Source organism: Anomalospiza imberbis, chromosome 2 (assembly GCF_031753505.1).
Source record: "Anomalospiza imberbis isolate Cuckoo-Finch-1a 21T00152 chromosome 2, ASM3175350v1, whole genome shotgun sequence".
NCBI lineage: Eukaryota > Metazoa > Chordata > Aves > Passeriformes > Viduidae > Anomalospiza > Anomalospiza imberbis.
This window is the reverse complement of record NC_089682.1, coordinates 52451042-52474684: the sequence shown is the minus strand read 5'-3', so window position 1 is coordinate 52474684 and position 23643 is coordinate 52451042. Positions and strand designations below refer to the sequence as shown.

General features: G+C 38.9%; 1 protein-coding gene across 1 annotated transcript; it reads left to right on the top strand.

Annotated features, from left to right (window-relative positions):
* Nucleotides 1-550: 550 nt before the first annotated feature.
* Nucleotides 551-22990, top strand: ATG3 (autophagy related 3). The gene is made up of 12 exons (XM_068181040.1): nt 551-699; nt 3411-3452; nt 6612-6661; nt 7814-7884; nt 9627-9734; nt 11334-11383; nt 13270-13351; nt 13869-13903; nt 14635-14790; nt 15412-15539; nt 20979-21047; nt 22713-22990. Exons 1-12 carry the CDS (start codon nt 628-630, stop codon nt 22792-22794), a joined length of 945 nt encoding a protein of 314 aa, XP_068037141.1. The 5' UTR covers nt 551-627; the 3' UTR covers nt 22795-22990.
* The last annotated feature ends 653 nt before the right edge of the window (nt 22991-23643 follow it).

The following is a 23643-nucleotide window of genomic DNA, read 5'->3' as shown; positions in this document are numbered from 1 at the left end:
GGCGGGGCGGCGGCCGCGCGAGGCGAGCGGGGCTCCGAGGCAGCAGCGCCCGGTGCTCGGATGCCGCGGCCAGCCGCACCCCGGCGCACCGGGTCCCGGGAGGCTGTGGCGGCACGGTCCCCGTCACTCATCGCCGCCGCCCAGGGCCGGGCTCCCCCCGGGGTCCCGCACGAAGCCCCTTCAGCGCCCCTCCCGCTCCTGACTCGCCCCCCCAATCCGGCCTCACCTGGAGGGGCGGGGCCGCTCGCGTGCGCCCCCGCCTTGCCCCGCCCCGCGCGGACGCGCCCGCGCGCGCCCTCCTCCCCCTCTTCGGCACCGCCGGCCCGGCCCCGCCCCCGCCACGCCCAGGGACCCGCGAGCTCCGCCCCCCAGCTCGCGCGCGCTCCCCGGCGGCCGCGTGAGCCGCGGCCCCGCCCTTCCTCGCCTTCCCGCCCTGCGCGCGCGCACCGTGCGTCGTCACGCGCGTGCGACGGAGGAGCGGGGGGAACGTGAGGGGCGGGTCACGTGGGCGGTGGCTGTGGGAGCGCCGTGCCGAGGGCGGGGGGGGCGGCGGCGGCCGCTGTCCGTCTGTCTGCCCGTCCGACCGACCGACCGACCGACCGACCGACCGACCGACCGGCGGCCGCAATGCAGAACGTCATCAACACGGTGAAGGGGAAGGCCCTCGAGGTGGCCGAGTACCTGACGCCCGTGCTCAAGGTGCCGGTCCTGCGCGGGAGCAGGGATGGGGAGGAGAGACACCCATGGCCGTCCCCGCCTGCGTGCGCACTTCCCTGCATGAGCCCCGGGAGCCGGCTGTCGGTGCCCTTGTCGGCCGGGCCCGAGGAGCTGCGTGGCTGCGGCTCTGAAAGGGCGCAGTGCTGGGCGTGCGGGCACTGCCATCGGCCCTCATCCCGCACCGGGCCGGAGGGGATGGGGAGAGCCCCGGCTGGCGCTCGCATCCCGCAGAGAGGGGAGCATCCTGCTGGGAGGGGCAGGCCTCTCGAAGAACAGGTGTTGCTGCTCCTGCTTCTCAAGGAATGACTTACATGTGTTGCCGTTTTCTGTTAAAAGTCACGAAATTTTTACGCGGTTGTGTGTCCAGGAATTGAAATCCGAGCGTACAGGCAGGCTTGAGCCTGGTTTCAGGAATTGCGTTGCAATGGTTATTTTGGGTAAAGGGCAACTTTTTCAGCTGACATTAAAAAACCCAAACCAAAACAACAAAATTAGCCACACCTTCGTTGTGTGAGCAGGTTTTACACAGCGTAGCTTATTCCTGTGTCAGTATTACAGTATTAAAACAAGCCTCTGTGCGCCCGAGTAGCTGAGAATAGCAGAAATGAGCCATTGGGTCATTATAAAGGTACATTATAAACTGTAACATCTGTTACAGTTACTGCATATATAAGTAGAAAGAAATTATGGTTTACTACAGTTGTTAGACTACATCCCATTCTCTGACTCTTATTTGCAAACAATTTTTTATATAACCCCCAACTTTGTATATGCGTGCTTAACTTGGCAGCAGTTTTTTCACTAGTGAGTTTGATACTTCTGCATGGTTTTGAAAAAAACACTTGTTTACGACAACAGTCTCTTTGCCTGTAGCTTTGTGGTTTGACCTTTTATATGCTTTTCATCCTGCAGCTTACATCTCTGGGCAGATAGCAGGGACAGTCAATTATTAATTGAACTTGTCTTTCTGTGGGATGTGGGATGCTCTTGTCTGGATAGTGGACCTTCCTAGAGTTGCCCACCAATGTGAAATGTATGGGTTGCAGTGAAGTTGTGCTATGGGAAGGTGAAGTGAGTTGTTAGTAGCACAGATGCTGTTGCACAGCTGGTGTAATAGTGGACAAATCCATGTGTCCAGATGGATTATTGGGAGGGGGCAGGAGTAGAACCTTCCAGAAATGGGAGATGTTGATATTATGTGTGTATGTTCCCTTTACAAGGGGTAAATAAATACTCCAACTTGGTAACTTTTGAAAGAAACTAGACCTGTGTCTCTCACAATTGAAGAATTTACTTAGATGGAAAAATGAACTATTTGCCCTCAGGGAACAGAGGATGGATATTTTACATGTTTTCTTTCTCTAATTCCAGAGACACATGTTTCCTACTGCTTATGGTTCATTTTGAGGGTAACCAGTAAGTTGTTTCCACTGTGGTATTACGCAATGTGTTATTGAGGATTCTGAGTTTTATAGCAATTGAAATTACTTTGATTTCAGTCACCTAGTATGTAATGATGTTACAATGTTTGTACAGCTGTTGTTTTCCTTATCTTTATCGTGTTCTTAAGTGTATCTTCCTTAGATCTGAGGCAGAAAGGCAGTAATCAGTACATATGAAACAGGTGTGCTCCTTTCATTTTCTGTAGCACAGGTGATAGCACACACTGGGGGAAGGAACGCAAATAACCAAGTTTAGCTGGGGCTGCTTTTGTTCAGTGTTTTCTGGCTGGTTGAATATGGTGAAGTTGTGGCTGGAAGTAAGACATGCTCAGTTGATGCTTTTAGTCTTGATAGGAGGAAAAAAATAGGTTCCTTAGGGCAAGAAGTCAGCTATGCCATGGTTGAAATTGTATTCTCTTTCAAAAGCTGGTTTTGAATAGCTCTAATGCTGGGGAACAGTAGGATACCTTGGTACTTGAGGCTTTCCTGAAGAAACAAACAACCAGAAGTCAAAACATAATACACTTAGTCTAGATTTGCGTGTGATACAAGACATGTTATGCTTAAGCTTCATAAATGTTGCCTTTAATGCCAAAGTATTTAATTTCCCCATGCAGAATAAGTCTGGTATCTGCTTGCCATCTATTTGTTCATCCACAGAGCTCCCCATGACAACATGCAAAAACTGAAGCCGTTTCCCTGGGGTGCATGATGAAGGCACAGAAATGGGAATTAAAAGAGAGTATATTAATAAGTCTTTGTATTTAATTTTTTCTACCCCAGAGAAGAGTTGGTTTGGTCTTTCATTCATGACTTTTCTTAACTGCAAAACCTCATATTGATGCATTGCGGTGCTATTCAATGCCTAGAAACCTGGAGTCCTTGACAGTTAGAATCACTGATTCCAACTGATTTTCTATTTCTTACTGGAAAATGTAATACTGAGTGGCAGTCATCTTTTCTTTGTTATTGCTATAATTGGCAGTAGCAAAACCAAAATATTTTTTATAGGTCATCATTTTTTCATAATACCTCATATTTTGCAACAAGTAATTTTGGGGAGCCTTACTTCCTTATTTTTTAATATAAGTTGCCTGCCAGTCGTGGCAGAGGTTGCCTCCTGGCTGATTCTTGCATCTCTGAACAGAACTAATTGCAGAATGAAAGTAGAGAAGATGTATGTCTTTCCAGTAAAGTGGAGTGTGTTGATTTGTCAGCAGTTCTCAACATTTCTAAACTTTTCTCTTGCAGGAGTCCAAGTTTAAAGAAACTGGAGTAATTACACCTGAAGAAGTAAGTAATTAGAAACTTAAATTATTTTGAAAGTAATGATGCATTTTTTAATGCAAAACAACCATGTTTTGATCATGTTTTTGCCAATTGAAAGTGAAATTTCTAAGTGACCTTTTTTACTCTACAGATTGAAGTAGGTCATCATAATTTTTCCTGAGATGGCATTAGGCATCTGAATGTGGGATGCTTCTTTCCTTTATTATGCTGTGAAAAGATTGTAAAGAAGCTGGGTCAACAGCTCCATTTGTCATGGGAGTCAGGACTGAAGCAGGAATGTATTGGTTTTTTAAATCTTTCCTCTAAGGAGCTTAAATGGGAGCTTTTATCTTTGGAACAGTCTTTGCTTACCTCTGTTTTGATTCCTTCCAAGGCTCTGTGAAGACCATTACAAATATTTGTCCACACCGTGTATCCAGTGATTATTATTTTTCCCTCTTCTTCTCTATAGGCTGCTTTAGGCTGGTTGTATTTTGGATTGCTGCCAAGCAGTTGTGGTTTTTTTAAGAACTCCAGTGCAAAGAGCAAGAGGATTTTTTTCCTGGAACAATAAGACCACTGATTGTGTTGAGCTATTTTTAATTTCCCCATTACACTTTTTGTCATATTGAAGTGCTACTGAGTTGCAAATACTTTGTCTTTACAGAGTTATAATAAAACAGTGTCAAGACTGTTAGGTAGAATGAAAGAAAAAATGAAACAATAAAAAATTGTAAAGATGAGATGGAAAAAAATGAAACAAATGATGGCTGATGCAGGTAGATAATGTGGACAGAAGTATTTTTCCTAGTACTGCTGCCTGTATTTTTCTGCTGTGTTGCCCTGGCAAGCAAGCATTCATTCTCTTCCTCTGACACAAAAGTACCACACAGAAAAACAGGCTTAGCAACATGATGTTCTGTTCTGATAACTGTATGTATGTGTGTGTATAAATATTCATATATGCTAAACAATAATACATGATCTTTATTGTCTATAAACTAGAATAACAGAGAAGGTCTAGACAAATGTTCTACCAATACTTCATCCCTTTGTGGTTTATGGGAAAAGAATTTGCAGTAGTATTGTAAGAAAAGGCACCTTCTGTAGAACATAGCAAGAACCACGCTGTATTACATTAAACAGTTTGCAGCCTTTAAACACCACTGGGAATGTGGATAGTCTGTGTTCTCTGTGTCAGGTTAGATGCTGCCGGGATGAATAAATTGGATCCTTCAAAACAGTAGTCAAGGGAACCAATTATACAGCAAGATTAAATTTTTGGTAAATTTAGATGAAGCTGGAGCATGGACCTGCTGATTGTTCCTTTGACAGTCTTTATGTAAGAATGGTTGTTAAAGGAGAATAATGACACTAGAATGTTGCTTTTGAATGAGTTTGGATTTCTTGAGTAATTGAAGCTGTACTTTTTAGTCTGAGACCCTAACTGGTGTATAGATTTTTGTGGGGTTCCTGTGGCTTGCCTCTGAGGGTGAATAAATTAAGACTAATGATGACTCATTAATCAAACTCAACACCTACTCCTTTTTTTCACTTATCTGTGTACTTGATTTATTTTCAAAAAATTCTTGCCTGTCTTGAGTTCTTACTAGTTAATACCGCCAGAAGATGACATCTGTTTTAATTATGTGTGTAAATACAGGGAAATTGTTAAAATCATTCTCTTCAGGACTAGAAATAAGATGTCCTAAAATTGATCTCCTTCCACTTTCCAGTACTGATTCAGATGTGAGGTAGCATCAGTGCTTGAGAAATAGAAAGTGAAACCAGCAAGATAATTTTGCTGCCTAAGGTGAAACGATGTAGATGAAATTTCAAATGCTGTTTTAGGGCTTTGTATCTGTTAGGCGCACAAACTACACTGGTTTTTCATCTTTGGTAATATATTTCAACATTGCTGTCACAAAGAGAGTTCCAATTCCTTAAACAGAGAATTTTAAATAATTCTGGAGTTTCATTTGTGTTTACTATGTGAGAGAATGAGTTTTAACATTTCCCTATGTATTGGAAGAATTTGCTGGGTTTTTTTTAAAAGGATTCAGTTTTGCTAGAGGTTTCTGTTGAAAACAGGCGAAAGGGAAGCACTTCAGCAGAGATTAAGCCTGTTAATCCGTGTGCAGTGCGCACTGTGGTGGTTTCTGCTGCACTGATCCGCCTCCCTTTGGATGACATGGTGAGGAAATGGCTGTGACCTGCTGCAGGCCTGTTATGTCACACTGCAGCAGCTCCTGGGCAGCTGGGGAGGGTGCTGCTATAAACTGGCACTTCAAGACAAGAGAGCACCTGTAGAAATAGCTGTGCACCTTATATTCCAAAGGGACTGCTGCAAAGCCCACAAAAATCACTTGAGTGCAGGCTTGCCTTCCTCAATTTATGTGTACAAAGACAAGCCCAGAGGGTTAAACTTAGCTGCGTGAATTTTGAGTTTGTACACAAGTCTAGTGTGTCATTGCTGGCAAGTTTAACGTGATAGTATCACTTTGAAATAGTAATGCAGTTTTATAAAAGGCTTCATCTTTGATCATAAGAACAAGAGGGAATATTTTTAAAAACTATTTATCTGGAACAAAGTTACCTATGAGACTTTTAGTGTACTAAGTAAGTGGTAATCCATTTTTAGTTTACATCAGTGATCAGCTGTTATAGTGATGGTCATTATATAAAATCTGTGCTGTTTATTTCTTTGTTGCAGTACTCTCACTGATTCAGTGGATTGATGGTCTCGCTTTTCTTACTGCAGAATTGTTTTGAACAAGGAAAGAGAATGAAACTTTTTTTTTTAACATTAAGCTCTTTGTTATCTTTGTAAAAGTTTGAATAGTGGCAAATAAAAATAATTTCTTTATTATAAAGTAAACAGTCTTACTAGATCCAGATACTATTTTAGTTCTTACTAGACTGGCAGGTAGTACCACAGCTTTTGAAACACTGAATTTGCTATAGTGCTTAGCAAGCATTTTGAGTGAAGTTGATTTAATCTTTGCATTTTCATGGTTAGTTGAGATATGGGGTTAAAATAAAGCATCAAGCTGATTGAACCATTTGTTAATTACACAGTTAATTGATCAAAGGAATGTGGAACTGAAATAGTAATGCTGAGAAAATTTGGAAATTGTTTCCTTCAGCCATATTTAACAGTAATTTTTTTTCCTGCCTTAACAGTTTGTTGCAGCTGGAGATCACTTAGTTCACCACTGTCCTACTTGGCAATGGTAAGTAAAATTGAAAGAATTGTAGAAAGCTAGCATTCCTGCCTGTGTTTTGGTGTGTTTCCATTGGATTTAGCCATACAGTTGTCAGAGCGGTAAGTGTACTTTTCCAGTAAAACTTTTATGATGTCCCTATATTTAAGTCAGGAGTTTTTTTATACTAATTTCTGTATAGCAGTAGTTGAGATGAGGATTTGCTTGGGGATTTTTTGTTTGTTTTTCTAAGGTTTTTGGGGAAATAATCTGTTATATACCGTGAATGCTTTTAGTGCTTAGCTGCAGTAGCAGCATGTCTCCCCGGGTTTGTCTTGCTGATTGAAAAAGCAAAGGCCATGTGCAGCTGGAATTGCTAGGCAGTAGTTGCAAATGGTGTATTTTGACAAGCATTTGTTAATAAATGTATTCAAGTTAGCCCACAGCAGTTTACTTTGTGCAGTGATTACCCTTAGAAAACCCTTCTGATTCATGTATAGTAAGGGTGCAAATAAGGTGCTGCCTTATGTTTTACTGGTGTTTTGCTTTGTGAAACTAGTCTGCTCCTAAATGAGCATTGTCTGTGCAGTTGGTATTATCAGGTCTTGGCTCTGTACTGAGCCTCGAATTGCTGGAAAAATTACTGCCCCTTTGCCACCTCCTTCAGAGAAAACATGATGTTGAGTCTGGCAGCAGTTTGGAATGGGCTATTTAGAATGTTACTCTTATTTCAAACCAAAAGCCACTAAAGGCGAATGCAAATGCTTGAGTAATGTGAAATTAAGAGTGCTTAAGCGCTAGTGACTATGGACAGATTTTTTATTTATCGAGGTCTGTTTCTTGCTTTTCTGAAGCTGCCTTCTTCAGACATTTGCTACTTTGTTGTTGCTGATCCTAGAAAATTTTATATACAATAGATTATTCTGTCAACCCATCTTTGCTTGGCCATCTCAAGGCGAAAGTTTTTGAGGCATAAAATGGTTTTGATCTCAGAACAGTTAGGGGTGGCCAAGCTTTCTAACACCATACCAAATGTATGTAGGGAAGAGTAAAGTCATAGCAAACCAATTCTCAGAATAGGTCACGAGGATTGTATAAGAAGTTCCTGACACAACATGAAAATAGAAAGGTTCTTTTGTTTGCAGGTCATCAAATTCTCAAATGGTGCACTTCATTTTACAGGGCTTCAGGAGAAGAGCTAAAAGTCAAAGCTTATCTGCCAACAGACAAACAGTTTCTGGTAACTAAAAATGGTAAGCCTGAAATTTAAATACAAGTGTTCTTAGAATTGACAGCATGGTTGACTGTGCTGTCAGCTCTACGGATTGTCTGTATTGATAGGGGAAACAAACAGCTCACACTTTGGATGCTCTGGCTTTGCAATATTAAAGAAGTTCTTCCTGCACTCCTAAATTCTTTTTCTTAGACCACTTTATAGTAGAGCTTTATATGAGACATAAAGTTTGCCTTGATGAAGTATAAATGGACTTTAAACATTATTAACCTTTTTGTCTGTCTTTGCTTCAACTCATGTTCAGTGTCTAAAATGAAGATATGTTTATTTTCCTCATTCCTTTGGAAACTCAGGCTATTAAAGAGTTCTCAAAATGTTTTTCATAGTGACACTGATACTCCTAATTACTTCTAATTCAAGTATGTAGTTAATGTCAATGCCCTTGTCAACTAGAATCATATAAATACAATCTTGAATTAATTTTTTTCAGCTTCAGAATTGTGATTATATAATACATGTGGTGACTACCTTTTTAATGGATAAGAAGGATAACATTTTGCCACAACTATGGGGAAATGCAAAAGATCTTGTATCAAAAGGTGTCAAAGCTATTAGATGAAGCATTAGCACTAAGAAAGCCTGAGGAGATTTTTGCCTGCAGAGGGTTGTATTATGTGCTTGGATTTTCCTCCCTGGCTTTTGGAGTCTTGCAGTGCACTGTCATGTGAAAATTACTACAGTAGTGTTGGACATTTTCCTGACATGGGCCTCATGGTTTGATAGCCAGCTGATCTGCTTTGTTTCTTTTCCTGCCTCTACTGAGGTTCCTCCTTGCTCTGACCCTCTTGATCACATTCCAAAATAATCTGTTTCCTGCTGCTGGTGTCACATTGGCCTCCCACCTGAGTAAAAGTTGTGGGCTGCAGTTGAGACTGGGAGCCATCCTACAGACCTCATTTCAGAAGTCTTTGTATGACTTCACTTTGACTTTCACACCCCCTTTCATCCCTTTCTGAAAGGTTAAACAGCAGTTTTCAAATGCTGCACTTCATAGAGCAGATTTGTTTTTCTCTACATTAATAGAAAAGGAAGGAGCGTTTTCTAGATAGTGCTTGTTTATGCTATTGGAAAATGCCTGCTTTGCCTTAATCAGATATTCAGTCTTTCTTTGACTATTTTCTGAAAACATTATCTAAATCTCTATTTGAATGGCTCTGTAATGCATATGACAGAAGTTGTTCTTAATATTACATGAATTCTGACCTTCTAAACCTCTAGATGTTAAATTATGATCAAACATACCTAACGTATTGCATGAATAGCTGATGCAAACTTTTAGCAGAATTCTAAGGCCTAAATGAGTTTAGAAAACTGATGAAAATTCAGGAAAAGTTGTCCTTAGTTGTTTACCAGTGTGAAGAAAACTTACAGGTTCTCTCCAGTTGTTAGCAAATGAGAAATTAATTCTTTTCTAATCCTTAAGAGACTGGATGAAACTGCTCTAATACTGAACAGAAAGATGAACTTCTAAGGCTACAGCAATTGTTGCATTTTACTTGAAGTAAAATATCTGGTACAGCATAACATATTTTTGGAAGTTCATACTTTTGTATTTGAAATACAGCCTTGGAATTCCTTAAATATGGGGTATATGAAAGATTGCCACATTTTAGAAGGCCTTCTAGGACAGTATCATACTCCAGTCTGGTTTTGTATAAGAATGACTGACTGCATTCTTTTTTTTTTTGCCATTTTTTGTAGTGCCATGCTATAAAAGGTGTAAGCAGATGGAGTACTCAGACGAGCAGGAGGCAATTATAGAAGAAGATGATGGTGATGGGGGATGGGTAGACACTTTTCACAATGCAGGTATTCAAGGTCTTGCTGCAGGCTTTGCATTTGGCAGTCTGATTTTCAGTTTCCACTCTTAGAAAGTAAAATCTTCCTTAAATACACATCTGTGTACCAATATGTAGTCTGGAGGAAATAAGTTACATTTTCAGCTGCCCACCTGATTGGTACATGATGTTTAACTGTGTGGCTGTATATGCTTGAAACAGGCTGCTTTTCAGAGATTATGGCAACTATTTCAGTATTCTCTTACTAAAGTTCTAGGAAATTATTTTAAGATATGAGCTCTGTAGTGAGTTATTCCTTAGTAAGGAAATCCTGTGAAGATGATGTTAGTTTAAATTGTGGATGCTGTACTCAAAAGAAAGATGTTAAGTACAGAGATAAGAGTGAGAGATGATCCTGTTTTACAATTAGCCCTTAAATGAGCTTGTGTTTATAATGCAGTCTGAAAAATACTGCTTATATGAATCAATCTCACTGGCTTTTGTAGCACAATGTCTTATAAACACTTCTGGTTTTTTCTAAATGGCAATAATATTAGTTTTAGTCTGTTTCATGATATTATATTATGTGTTAATACAATTCTGTCCTTTAATGATGTTTTCTCCACCATTTCCAAAAGTACTCCTCTAAGTTTTTACTTTCTTTGGTGTAAATTTTTTTTGCTGTAATGTGGAAAAAGTTCTCTAAATAGCTTGCCAGAAGGGGGAGAAAAAGTGTTGGCGATTATGCCTTTTTTTTCTGTAGACATACATTTTTCATCATTGGCAATTCTTAAAGGCATCATAGTTCATAATTGAATGCCTCCACACCAAAGAAATAATCTGGAATAGCTTTGTCATGTCCTTGAATTGAGTGTGCAGTATCCATCCCTGCTGTGAATAGACTCCTCTGCCAGGTTTTTCCTTTTAGAGTTGACTGGTTTGGGCACCGTTACAGTACAGCACAGCTGTAACACCCTGGCTAAACCTTGCCAGGTCTCTAAATGCTGTCAAATGAGATAAAATCTGTTTCCGTTTCCATAGCTGAATAGTTAATCAGATAAATGTACTCTGTCAAAGCAGAATCTTGGCACGTATCCCAAAAGGTACTGTGTGAGAACTGCAGTAAGATTAGAAGGCTAATGGGGAGGATCTCAAGATTGGACACTTCTATGATTTGGGGTGGTTTTATACCCCCATTCCCCTCAGCTAAAAGCATTGAGTGCTCTGCTTTGTCATTGCTTTCAGGAAGCTCAGAAATACTCATAAATGCCTGCCTTTTTAATTGAAATGCATTTCATTGTTGTGATGTGAGTGCCTGTCCTGAGCTCACTTTTATGGCAAAAATATCTTAAAATAGAACTCCAAATTCTATCCAAGTTCCATCACAGACTTTTTAAGACATGGCACATCTGTGCTGTGGTGCTATGTGTCACTGGTATGGTTTGCTTAGGGATGTCCAGAAGTAAGCATGTTACCAATACCAAATGAACAGCCTCTCACATATGAAGGTTGTTGAGATGTGACTTGGAAAGATAAGACACTGCTTTTGAAATCCTTGCAAACTCTTTCTATGCTATTCTCTAACCAAGAACCAAGCTTTTTTAACACAAACTTCTTGTTCAATTTACAGGTGTAGTGGGCGCAACAGAAGCAGTTAAGGAGATCACACTAGACAGTAAGGTACTTGTTTCTAAATTTTTCTGTTGCTTTATTACAGATCTGAAGGTAATGGTAGTTCTACCACTGGCAATCTAGTACTCCCTGTGAAAGATTAAATTATACTTCATCACTAATTGTACTCTGATGTACATTGACGCTCAGAGCCTGTGATATTAGTCTAAGCATGTGCATCTCCTTATTGCTGTGTTTACTGAGGCATTTGTCTTTTTGAAATGTCTTTAGCCAGTGTGCTCCTCTACCAGGCTTCTATAAACTGAAAATGAAATTCTGTTTACACTGATGCCACACATTTGTGTTCCAAGACATTAGTGTTTGGAAATCCAATGTAAAGAAATTTTTATGTGGGAATGTAAAGTATTTCTTTGTGATCTTCAACTACAGCAAGCAGATTTCAGCACATTAGCCCAGTTTGACATGTTTATGCCCTTCAGTTTAGAAGAACTTTACCTCTTTAAATGTAAATATGTTATGAAGTCCTCAGTTTCTGCATGTTTCCAAAAAAGTCACTTCAGCAGGAAACAAACCTGAAACTTAAAGTCCTCAGGAAGTACTTGAAATGCAAATGTATTGGCTAACATGTTTAAGAAACACGAAGAAAGTCACAGAGACACAAAATGCTTTTAAAGATGAGTTTGTATGGGGAGTTCTGTCTGTGTGCTGTGAGCATTCAAGAAGCCTTGGATTCTAAAAATCAGGCGGGAAAAAAATGGGCTGCCCCATGCTACTGCATAATTATAAACAGCTCAAAATGCTATCAATTTGATGAACTGTGAAGTGCAGGTATTCCAAATTACTTTCCTGAATATAGTAAAAATGCTGCTTTTTTACAAGTCAGTAACATGAGGGTGGAAGAAATACTCAAGGAGTAACTAAAGTTGATCACTTTTTCTGCAAAACACAATGCTTGCAGAACGTTACTGTGGTTCATAACTGCTGTTGTGTGTTTTGCATTGGCTTTTATTTGTATTGTATGTAGAAAAACTTGCTTGCTTGCAGGTCCAGTCCAGGAGGACAGCTCTTTCCTGCTGATGTTCTGTTTGACAATGCACTTTGTAACTTAGTTTCTTATTGGTTTTGGTCATTTGGGTTTTTTAAATGAAAAATCAGCCACCTGATGCTCAGAATTAGAAGAGCTTCTAACTGTAGTAGTTATTTGGAATGTTCTCCTAAAATCTTTATGAAATCTCTGTAAAGTGAGATCTTTATTTTTTGAATTTCATTGGAGTTGGTCATTGGATTCTATGCTATGCAAGGCCCAAAAGTTACCTGTGGGCTCATGCTGTATTTGTTTCTGTTGGACTATAATTCTTGCATTGCAGAATTATATCAAAATGTTATACCTTTTGTCACTCTTGTGTTTAAAAAAAATTATGGAACTGGACAGGGTTCATAGTCTCTGAAACTGGGTGACACTTTCAGTCATATGATAGTTTTATGTAGTCTCACAAAGAGGAGGGAGTTGGACTCTATCATCCTTATGGGTCCCTTCCTTGAGATATTTTATGATAACTGCTGCACAGTTGGCTGTGGGTTAGAACTTTAAAAAATCTTAACATACATGTTTAGTCTTAGCTGTTTAGTCACTGCCTTTCATTTGAGATAGGTGGATTGTTTAACACCATGGAGGCTTTTCTTTGTTTAGGAATTCAATCCTTCCAGAATGCAAAGTCAAAGGAAAAATTTTTAAATGGATTTTTAATGTCAAACTAGGACATTGAAACAAGGATGAGTTATTAAGCAAGTTCAGTGTAGTCCTTAATATTTCAGAAATTATCTTTCTGGCTCACTGAATGTGTTGACTGTACTAAACACCTTCAGTTTTGTAGCTGTTAGGCTACATAGATGCAACGGTCATTAAAGCAGTATTTTCAATTTAACTTCTAAAGGATAATATAAAAATACCAGAGTGTTCAGCATCTTGTGAAGATGATGATGAGGAAGATGAAGGAGAAGCTGCAGATATGGAAGGTATTTCCTTAAATTGGGTGGGACATATTTTATTTCATGTCTTTAACTAAAGCAGTACACTCTAAAACACCACTCATTCTTTGCAAGGAATTCATGCTGAAAAATTTCAGCAGGCCTGTGCTCTTTAGTGTCTTTTGTATGGTTTTACTGATGCATGTTTACCCTAACTTGTGTGCCAATAAACCTGACTGAATGTTAGTGATTGGAAAATTGTGTAGCAGAACAGATCAAAGAAAATATAAACTAGGGATGTAGCACAACTTCCTTCCAGCTTTGTACCTACACTTAAACTTAATCTGCTTATATAAAATCACTGAAGTATATCTCCTCACCTACTTACTGTAGTCTTGGTCAAATTTGTGTTTAAAAGGGATAGTCTGGTTTGGGGATTGGGAAGGCTACCTGAATAAAACATTTTTAGATACATGTAGATTTTTTTTTAGGTAGTTGTTTATGAATGACAAATATAATGACTGGCTACAAGCTGAACACTGAATTTTATGGGTCTTCTTTTCAGAGTATGAAGAAAGTGGGCTATTGGAGACAGATGATGTGAGTGAACAGTTCTCTATCTTGCCTGTTACAATATAAGCACAAGCAAAGTAAAAATAATGATAAATGGCTGAAATAACAAATTTATGAGTAGTAGGGTTACTGAGCTTGGATTCCTAGGGATTTGTCTCCCGCCAGTCTACTACACTGACTTGAACCCTTGGGTCCTCAAAGGTTTTTTCCACAGAAATTTTCCTTGGTTTTGCTAATCCTTTTTGCTCAGCTTATACACGCAGCACTGTATTCACGAGAAGTTTAAAAATGCAGTGGTGTTCTTGGGCTTACACAGGGAGGATGAGTGGCCTGTAGGTTCAGTAGATTACACCAATCCATCAGACTTTTATGAGATAAAACAGAAGGCTTCATTGTGATACTCTGCCAAGGTCTTCATGAACCTGGACAAACTGAGACCTTTGCCTTCTGAATTTCATTGGAATTGTCTGGTTTTTGTGAAAGAAGGTAGGGGGTGCAACAACATAGCTGCCTACTTCCTTAAGAAATCAGACCTTTTTTGAAAAGTAAAAACAAAAAAAAAATCACCAAAAATAAAACCAAAAACTACTTGTTGGAAGAGAAACTGATGTTCCTAATTTAGAAATAAAAACAAACCATAAGCTGTTTTTTAGTGCCCACTTAAGAACATTATTAAAAGTTTTACATGACACTTAGGATGAGAAAGGAGAGAACCCAAGCAAGATTAGAATAATCTTGTTATTTTTACCTTGAACCAGGCAACGCTTGACACACGGCAGATGGTAGAAGCTAACAAAGCTAAAGTTGATGTTGGAGGGGAAGATGCTATTCTACAGACTAGAACCTATGACCTCTACATCACTTACGACAAATACTACCAAACTCCAAGGCTCTGGTTATTTGGATATGATGAGGTATATCTATGTTGGGTTTTTTTCCTACTTCTGTGAAATTAGACTCACCGTATCAAATATATTGCTTATTCACAATCAAAATTTAAAGGAAAAAATTGTGAGAAAACCTTCAAGCCATATAGGCTTGTAGGCAGGACATTTATTGTACTTGCAGCAAGCTGGAACAATATCACTGAAAACTGCACATGATAACTGAGCACATTTTGAAGGAAGCCACTGGTGTTTTTGTTAGCACTGTAGAACTGGTAGTTACCCCAGTAAACTCAGTCAACTAAGTAGGTATGTGTTTCAATGTCCTTCAGAAGGAAAGGAACATGTAAATAGTTTTTCCTTTTAATCACTAGGTTTCTTGAGTTACAGTTGGGTAGGGCCCACTGCTCAAATACCGAGGTGGGAACTTGGTTGTCAAATACTTTGATTTCACCATGCAAAGGAAAATCTATGCAGTACTATTTTTATACCATATAGATTTTAACACACTCAGTTCTTTCATTGTACCTTCAGAACCTTTATATTTTAGATGCCTGTAGTTTTTGAGTCATCATCATTTACTGATGTTAGAAAGGAGCAAGATTCTTTGTTAGCAACACTTCTGTTCTCATGTTCCTTGTTCCTCTCTAGCAGCGGCAGCCTTTAACAGTAGAGCACATGTATGAAGATATTAGTCAAGATCATGTCAAGAAAACAGTGACCATTGAAAACCATCCTCATCTTCCTCCACCTCCCATGTGTTCAGTTCATCCATGCAGGTAAGTCTTTGTTTCTGGTCTGATACAGCCTGCAGATACAAGGCACTTCACTGCTCTTGTTAAGGACTTTTTTCAGGTTTTCTGGACATATTTCTACATTTGGCTGCTTCTGAGTCAGTATGAAAGGAAGGGATCAGCAATTCTCTGAGTTCATTCCAGTGCTCACTGCAGCAAGTGTGTTCTGCAGTTAGTGCTGCCTTCTCTGATCAGCCTGCTTTTTTAACACGTCTTCGCTATATACTCCAGCAGGTGGCAGACTACAAGAATTCCATGAAATAAAGTTTTATCCTTTTGTCTACTTTTTGGGGAGGGCAGAAGTACAGTATATACTTTTGGCGGCAGAAAAAGCTATTTGAACATTAAATAACAGTTTTTTATTTTATGTTAACTGCCTCCTGTTACCCTTTAAATTTTGCACTGATAAATACAAATCCTGTGCTTGTCACACCAAAATACTTGTTGAACACAACTGCAAAACACAGTTGATTTTTTTGGGGTATTTAATGTTCCCTTTTCCATGATTCTCACCCAGGACACAGGGAGCCTGTAGTTCAACTTGCTGCACAGATATTTTTCTAGGTCTTTGAAGGGTGCATCTTTGTCTTAGACGTAGGCCCTAACATCCTTTTAGGTGTCTTAGTGATACAGAGCCAGTATCTGAAACGGTGTAATTCCTCTTGACAGTAGGAAGTTTCTGGAGGTACAAGTTTGGGCTTTTACCTTTTAAGAAAAGATACTCTTTGTATGATTGCATATGTCTAAAAGAAAAAAAAATTAGTGTTCAGATTACCAGTTTAAGTTTCATTTCCTTTGATTTAAACACTTTGGATATCCATGTCACTAGCTGAGTGTTAAATAATCAACTTCTTGTTGACAAGTTTGTGGTCATTTTCACAGACTCAGAGCATTCTTGCTTCTGGTTTAGCATTTATTTATGTGTCAGCCTTTAGAGAAGAGAGCAAGGGAACTTTGCAACAAGTATTTTATGGCTAATTTTGGTCTTAAGAGGATATATATTCATGTGCTTTATAAATCTGTATATCATGTTTCTTGCAGTTCACAGTTCATTAGCCATTGCTTTTCAAAAGTGTTTGCTTTTGCCAAGCAGTCAGACTTACATATGGACAGTATTAAGCAGAGAAGCCGTTGTACTGGGAAGTAAATTTTCCCATCTAGTGGTCTAATAGAAAATTTTGGAGTTGTAATGTTTATTCTTGGTCTTTAAATCATCAGGTTTAAGTCTGCACTAATGTGAAAATGTCAGTCTGGGTGCTCGAGTAATACGAGAAGCAGAACTGGAAGAACTGCAAAGCAAATAATAAGTAATAGAACATAAAACAACATAAGGCCTCTGTTAATCTGTGGGACCACCACATGTTGAATACTGGAGTACAGCTCTGGTCATCTGTTCTGTAGTCTGTGAGGTGAAAGAAGACTAAAACTGGAAAAGATACGGAGATTTGTGTGGGATAACTAAAGTTACAAAGCTCTTTCCCATACAAAATGATTGAATAATCTGTGTCCCTTAATATTTGAAAAAAGCTGAGCAGGGAATTGTGATATCGGTGACTTTAACTATGAATGACACAGGAGATGAAATAACAGGATTTAAGTTTTCTTCCAATAGTGAAACTGGTGGCATTGAATGCTACTCTGCTGGCATATTCAAAGCCAGAAAGGATTAATTTCTGCACACACCACCTAAATAAATGAAGTACTTACTTAAGCAATAGTATGTTAATGAAATAAAAATTTGTCAAGGTTATTAAAAGTGTAGTTACTAGAAGGGTTCAGAATAAGAAAGTCCCTGGGTAATTTCCAGCATACTGCTGGAAATTAGTAGTGCTTTGCACAGAGCATTTATGAGGTGCTTGTTCCAGCCTCTTCATTGAGCATGTACTATAAGATAGGAAGCAGAACCAGGTAGATCTTTGGTTTGATCCAGTAAGATGTTCTTGTACCTTGTATGAACATACCAGTCTTAATCTCAACCTGTTAATGACTTTGACTGTCTTATTGTTTGTTGTCCCGAGGATTTTGGATAAAAAACAGGTGGAGCATTTTTGTGCAACTAGTGCAAGGAGTGTCAAGTGGGAGGAATGAAGGAGTTCTTAACAGACTGACTGAGAAGATGATTAATAGGAGAAAAGGAGGACAAAAATCTTGAAGCCAAAATTTAATTTACTTTGTGTTTGCTGGAAGCCTTGCTAGTAAATTGTTTGGGAAGAAGCTCCTGTTGATGTGTATTTGGAGGGCACTCTTAGAAAAAACAAAGATGCAGAGATACTTCAGCATGACAGCCCACACTGACTCGGTAGAACTGTGGGGTTTATACTGGGCTGTGGCTGCAATTTTATCTGCTTAATTTTAGTTATTACTCTGCAGTGCTGTTAGCAGTGCACTGCTAATCTGTGAATTTGGGTTGAGTCTCTTCACAGGTGAGAGCCCTGTGGTCATGTTATCACTACTTGTGAAGCCAGTGAAGTGCCAGTTCCTTTGTTATGTAATCTACACTTTGGCTTGAAGGGATGGTTTACATCATGAGACTTGTTTCAGCTTTAAGCGTGAAAGAGATGATTGATAGTGAAGTGAAACAGGTCTGTTGCTAGTCTTAAAAATGGAGGAAATTATAGCCCTTCTCAAAAAGCGATGTCATGGATCTGCAACTGCTTAACACTGGAAAGAGTTTAAAAGGTAGTGTGGAGGCTGTGAAGAAAGAGGCTAACAGCATGTCTAAAATGGAGGTTTTAAGAATGTTTTCTTACTTTCCAAGTAAGCTCTTCTCTTTTTTCAAATTTGTACGGCTAACAGCTAAGAAGATCTGGGCTTCTGGATAAAAACAAATAGCCAAACTGTTGCTTTGTTTTTAATTCAGCTAGGAGCTACGAGTGTGTAGTTATATCTGCTGCTGTTGCTTCCCATCATGTTACAGGAATTGTGTAACGTATGATATTTGTATGATTCCAAACATTTTTATTGCAATGCGAGTATCCTTGTGTCAGGCGTCAGAGAAAGGAAAGAAACGGCATTGGATGCCGCTGTCAGCTGCTTGAGATGGCTTCTATTTTGAGTAGTTAGTGAAAATTGTTCATCTTACAGCTCTTCTGTAAGTTGTAGTTCTTGTCAGCATTTTTATGGTACTGGGAGGAACACAGTCAACTTCCTTATTAATTGCTGTAAACTGTTTTAGTCACGATTCTCAGCTTTTTCTGTGTGTGCTGTGAAGTGACTATCAAACATATTAACTAGTAAACACATTTACAATTAAATCGTAATTACTTGCACTGATTTCAGTGACTTTTTTTTCTCCATTTCAGAATAGTGATAGGCTTATGAACTCTTTTTGCTTCTAATGTACCTTAAATATCTGCAGGGAAAAATTTCTAGATAGTAAGATATTGTAGCTTAGATTTCTTCAAATTCATTTCTTACCTTTGTAGTGTATTTATATATTTTATGTTCATTCCTCCAAGTTTTCTTACAGAAGGAGGCTGAAAACAGGAAACAAACTTTACAAAGTTAATAAACTGCAAAGCTTTTCATGAGTAACTGTATGACAGTGAGAATGACCATTACTCTGTGGCCATTATAGAATTTGAGGTACCTGAGTAGTTCTTAGAGAACAGAAAAGAGCAAATGTCAGTAAGATGTATGAAGTTGAGCCAGTATGGTGTTAAAGATTTCTAATGGCTGCATGGTGAGCTGCATTCTGTGCCAGTAAAAAAAATAGTGCACAGTTATGCATAAGGTCAAAACTTAAGTTTTGGCAATGACCAGCTTCCTACAGAGAACCAGCTGGCCTTGGCACCTGAAGTGGCATGTGTTCCGCAGGGCATCGTGGTGACCCAGAATTGGAATCAGCTCTGAGGGTTAGTTGACTTGCAAAGACCCACAGTAAATGACAAATGCTGAGCTTTAATATTTCCCCAGACTTCCATGTTCCTGTTTACAGTGTGTCTTGGTAACTTTGCAACAGCTTCCTTCCTAGTTTGCAGCCACTAGCAGCATGATTAACTTTGGAGGAAATTACTAAATGCCAGTTGTTGGTCAGCTATTTAGATTGATGTATTGGTATCAAGGCATGGTCAGAAAGTTATGCAAACTCTGCTTCCCACTCATCCTTCTTCTCAGTTGGCACTTTAGTCATTTTAGGATGGATATTTTAAACTACTGCTGCTCACTAACCTGCAGTGCTGTGTAGATGGTTGCCCATAGCCCTGTATTATGTCACTGGTGAAGATTACCTGCAGAATCTTCCTATTTAATACAAGGTTGAAGTACAGATAAAAGTAAGAATAATTATACAACCTGGGAGTTTGTGTTAAACGTACATAAATAAAACATAATTTAACATACAGTAGTTCTCCCCTCTTGATTTGATATGTTCTTTATCCCTTAGTTTATGGGATAGAAGAACTGCCTTGAACACAAGAACATTACTTCCAAATTGTATCTGGTGATTAAAAGATTTGAAGTCTTTATCATTAAGGATATTCCAACTTATAGAAGACAAGTTATAGCACTCAAGACTGAGTGATTTGTTCTAGTTGACTGCTCATTGAGCAAGGAGGGTTTTAGACTAGATGATGACCAGTCTCTTCCAGCCCTGGCTATTTTGTAATTTTGTGTTGCATTCCCAGGACCAGCTTTGTGCACAAATACCGTGTGGTTCATAGTAGGTCTGGGATGTCACTGATAAGAATGTAAAAATTCAGTGAGCTGAGAAGTGTTTTTCCTTTCCTGTAGTGCTTTACAATAACAGAGTTACAAGAAAGAAGAAGCTAGCTTAGAAACTGTTGATTTGCTGTAGAACCCAAGTTACCACCAGAGAAAGTTTCCATACCCTAAACTAGTCCTAGAGCAATAGTTCTGAATTTATGCAGGGTTGACTTATTCTGCCTTCCCTAGGAAACTATTAATTGTTTTAGTGTTTTAAACCTCTTCAAGCTTTAGAAGTTTGAGTTCAGCAGAGGCAGTTAAGAATGATACAGCAGTTTCTAGACATCATCTTCAGGGGGCATCTGGGAACTTCTGGTGGCTGGCTGCTGGTCAGTATTACCTTCTAGGGACTTACCTGGGGGCTTTATTGGCATTTAGCAATTAAAATTATACTGGTGTCAAGCAGTATGCATTCACTGTCAAGGCACTCTACATTGAGCATACAGCATTTGACATATGACATTGAGTCTATGTTGTAGCATACAACATTTTTTGCTTTCTATGGGAATGTAAGGAGCTGTTAAATAATGTTACATTCATCACTTAATGTTAATTTTCAGTTACTGTTGCTATTTTACTTTCTCAGTAAACTGAAAATTTTATCTTGCTGCTTCTGAACCCAGTGGTGCAAAATTATTTAATTTGCACAAAACCTATTTGTCCTGATGAAGAGGGAGTTGCCTGTTCCTTAAAATGTTTTGTTTCTGATCTGTTTTTCAGGCATGCAGAAGTCATGAAGAAAATAATTGAGACTGTTGCAGAAGGTGGGGGAGAACTTGGAGTTCACATGTATCCTTTTTCATTATTGCACAGATTCTTGCAGTGTAAGGTCTCTTACCTCAAGTTCATAAGCTGAAACACAATTGTGTATGAAAGCAGTGAATAGCTGCTTGGGTAGCACTAGCTGGAGTTCTGGGATGAGCTCCTTTGTGCAAATAAACTCCATTAAGTTTTTGGGGATACATGAGGTGGTGTATGGCAGGAGCTATGGGGAAGGCAGGTAGGTTTGAAGGGACAGGATTGAGCCCTTGTTTGTAAGAGTGTGAAGGAGGTAGCTGTGAGCATGAAATGGAGATGCCAGTGTAGGAGGGTAAGACTGGAGGTTCACAGACTCCATCCAGAGTGTAATCACTGCTTAGCAGAGCAGCTTTTGTATTAGATTTTAATCTGAAATTCATTTCTGAAAGATGTAGAGGTCCCGCTATTCTCTATTCTGCATGTGAGTAAATACCTTGATAAAACAACATTGCTGACAAAAAGCAATGAAAATCACTTAAACCACTCTGAACATCAATATCAAATGCCTCACAATTAAAATTTTCTTTCAGGAAGCTGAGTGACCTTAGTTAAGCTTTGCAGTAATCAATCGTCTGCTTTCTGACTGGAGCAACCTCTGTGATAAAAGCAAGTGTGTCCTTTCAAAATAGTGTTCTTTGCTGCTGTGGGGCAAATAAGCAGCAATTACTGAGCAGCTAAAGGTCTTGAATCAGTAAAATTCTCATTTACTTTGTGAGTTGAGACTTGCTCAATTTCTGCAACAAGCAACTGGAACTGAACTGGAAAGTAACTTGTCTGTCATGGTTGTTCAAGTCTCTTAGTCCTCAATAGTTGCAAGTAGCTTTGTTTTGTTTTCCTTTTTTTTCCTAAATCACTTAACAAATTGGGGCATTTTTAACATTTCTTTACTAATTTTCGTGTATCTTCTCTTTGTAAAGAAATGGTCTGTGAGACTGTTATATCAAAACAGTTGGGTTTACTTACATCCAGTACCAATGTAACTTAATAGTCAATTGAAAGTAGTGATTTCTCTTAAATTCTCAGTTCCCTGTCTGCCTCTTTCCCACATGGACAGAGACTTTAGATTATAATTAATCAATATACTCCAGACTGGAAATTCAGGCTCAACATGCATTTGAAAGGGATACATACAAGGGAACTCTTCTCTGCAGACTGTTCAGCTTGGTTTAACTAATCTCTGTACTTTCCCTCGTGAACAGGCAGGAGCTATTTCAAGGGATGGCTCAGAATAGGAGGCGATTTCTTTTTCTGAGCCCCTGAAACACTGAGGAGAGGAACCTGCTTTCCCTGCAACTACAGGAAGGGATTAGCTTTGCTGGGTACAATTCACCTTGGCATTTCTAATAACAAATATTAAGAATGTAAATGGAGTTGGTAATGTTTCTGTGGTGTCTGCAAGATACATTGAAAATAACTTGGTTCCCTGCATTTACTTCAACCAGGAAGGCCTATTTTTGGTCAAGCATTGGATGTCATTATGAGAATTCTGCAGTATTAATCTCCCAGTCTTAACTGGCTGTAGTTCTTAACTCTAAAGTAGCTAGGTGTTATTTTCCTATTAGCAAGAAATACTGCTGAGCAGACCATTGAATGTGCATTCTGCTTCGTTTTGCTGGATTTCTAGCTATTGTACATTTTCCTTAATATGACACTCAGGTACCTTCTTATTTTCTTGAAATTTGTACAGGCGGTCATTCCAACAATAGAATACGACTACACGAGGCACTTTACAATGTAACTAAAATAAGAGATATGTTCCTCTAATTATCAAATCTTTTTTTAAATAACCCATCCCTGTGACTTACACAACATTATACGCAATTTCTGTAACTAATCTTTTATCAACTTGATGCATTAAAATAAAATGTTCCATTACCAGCCTTTTTAATAAAAATCTCTGTGTGTAATATAAATAAATCACTTTCATTCCAGTATAGATACTGTATTAAGAGGTGGGATTTTTTTTATCCATAATTCCTTAATTTCCTTCCATGAGATTATTTTCTTGTATGTTAGAAACTGAAATCTACTTTTGTAGTAGAAGCCTAATAGTTTTGGCTTTGCTGCTGATTTCTAACAATGTGCATTTTTTATTTTTTCCCTTCCTATTTAAATTCACTTGAGAGCTTTGTGGAGGGTTTTTTCACAGCTATGAATGGTTATATTTCCTCTAGCTAGAGTAATATTTTAAAAGATGAAAAAAAAAAAAGTTATTGTCTTGTTAAGAAAGTCTGACTACAGCTTAAACAAGTAACTGTAACTAACCAGTCTTTGAAAGGTGATTTCCACTTGAGCGAGACAAGAGATGGAAAATTTGAGGAGACAGAGGAGGAATATTGGTTATGTAGTCTGTTTTTCTTGTAATTAAGGAACAGTCATATTGACAAAAATACAGCTTGAGGGTAAAGGGAAAAGATTGCTATGGCAGAGCAAGGTTCAATCTTGATTATTTGTCTGCCTCAGCTACGCTAATTGCCAGTCTAATAGCGTGGTTTCCTCCTTGGGATGAACATGCATGGAGCTGTTTGTGGATTCAGATACTGTAGAGGCATCCAGGCTTTAGCAGCCACTTCTGCCCTGTAAAATG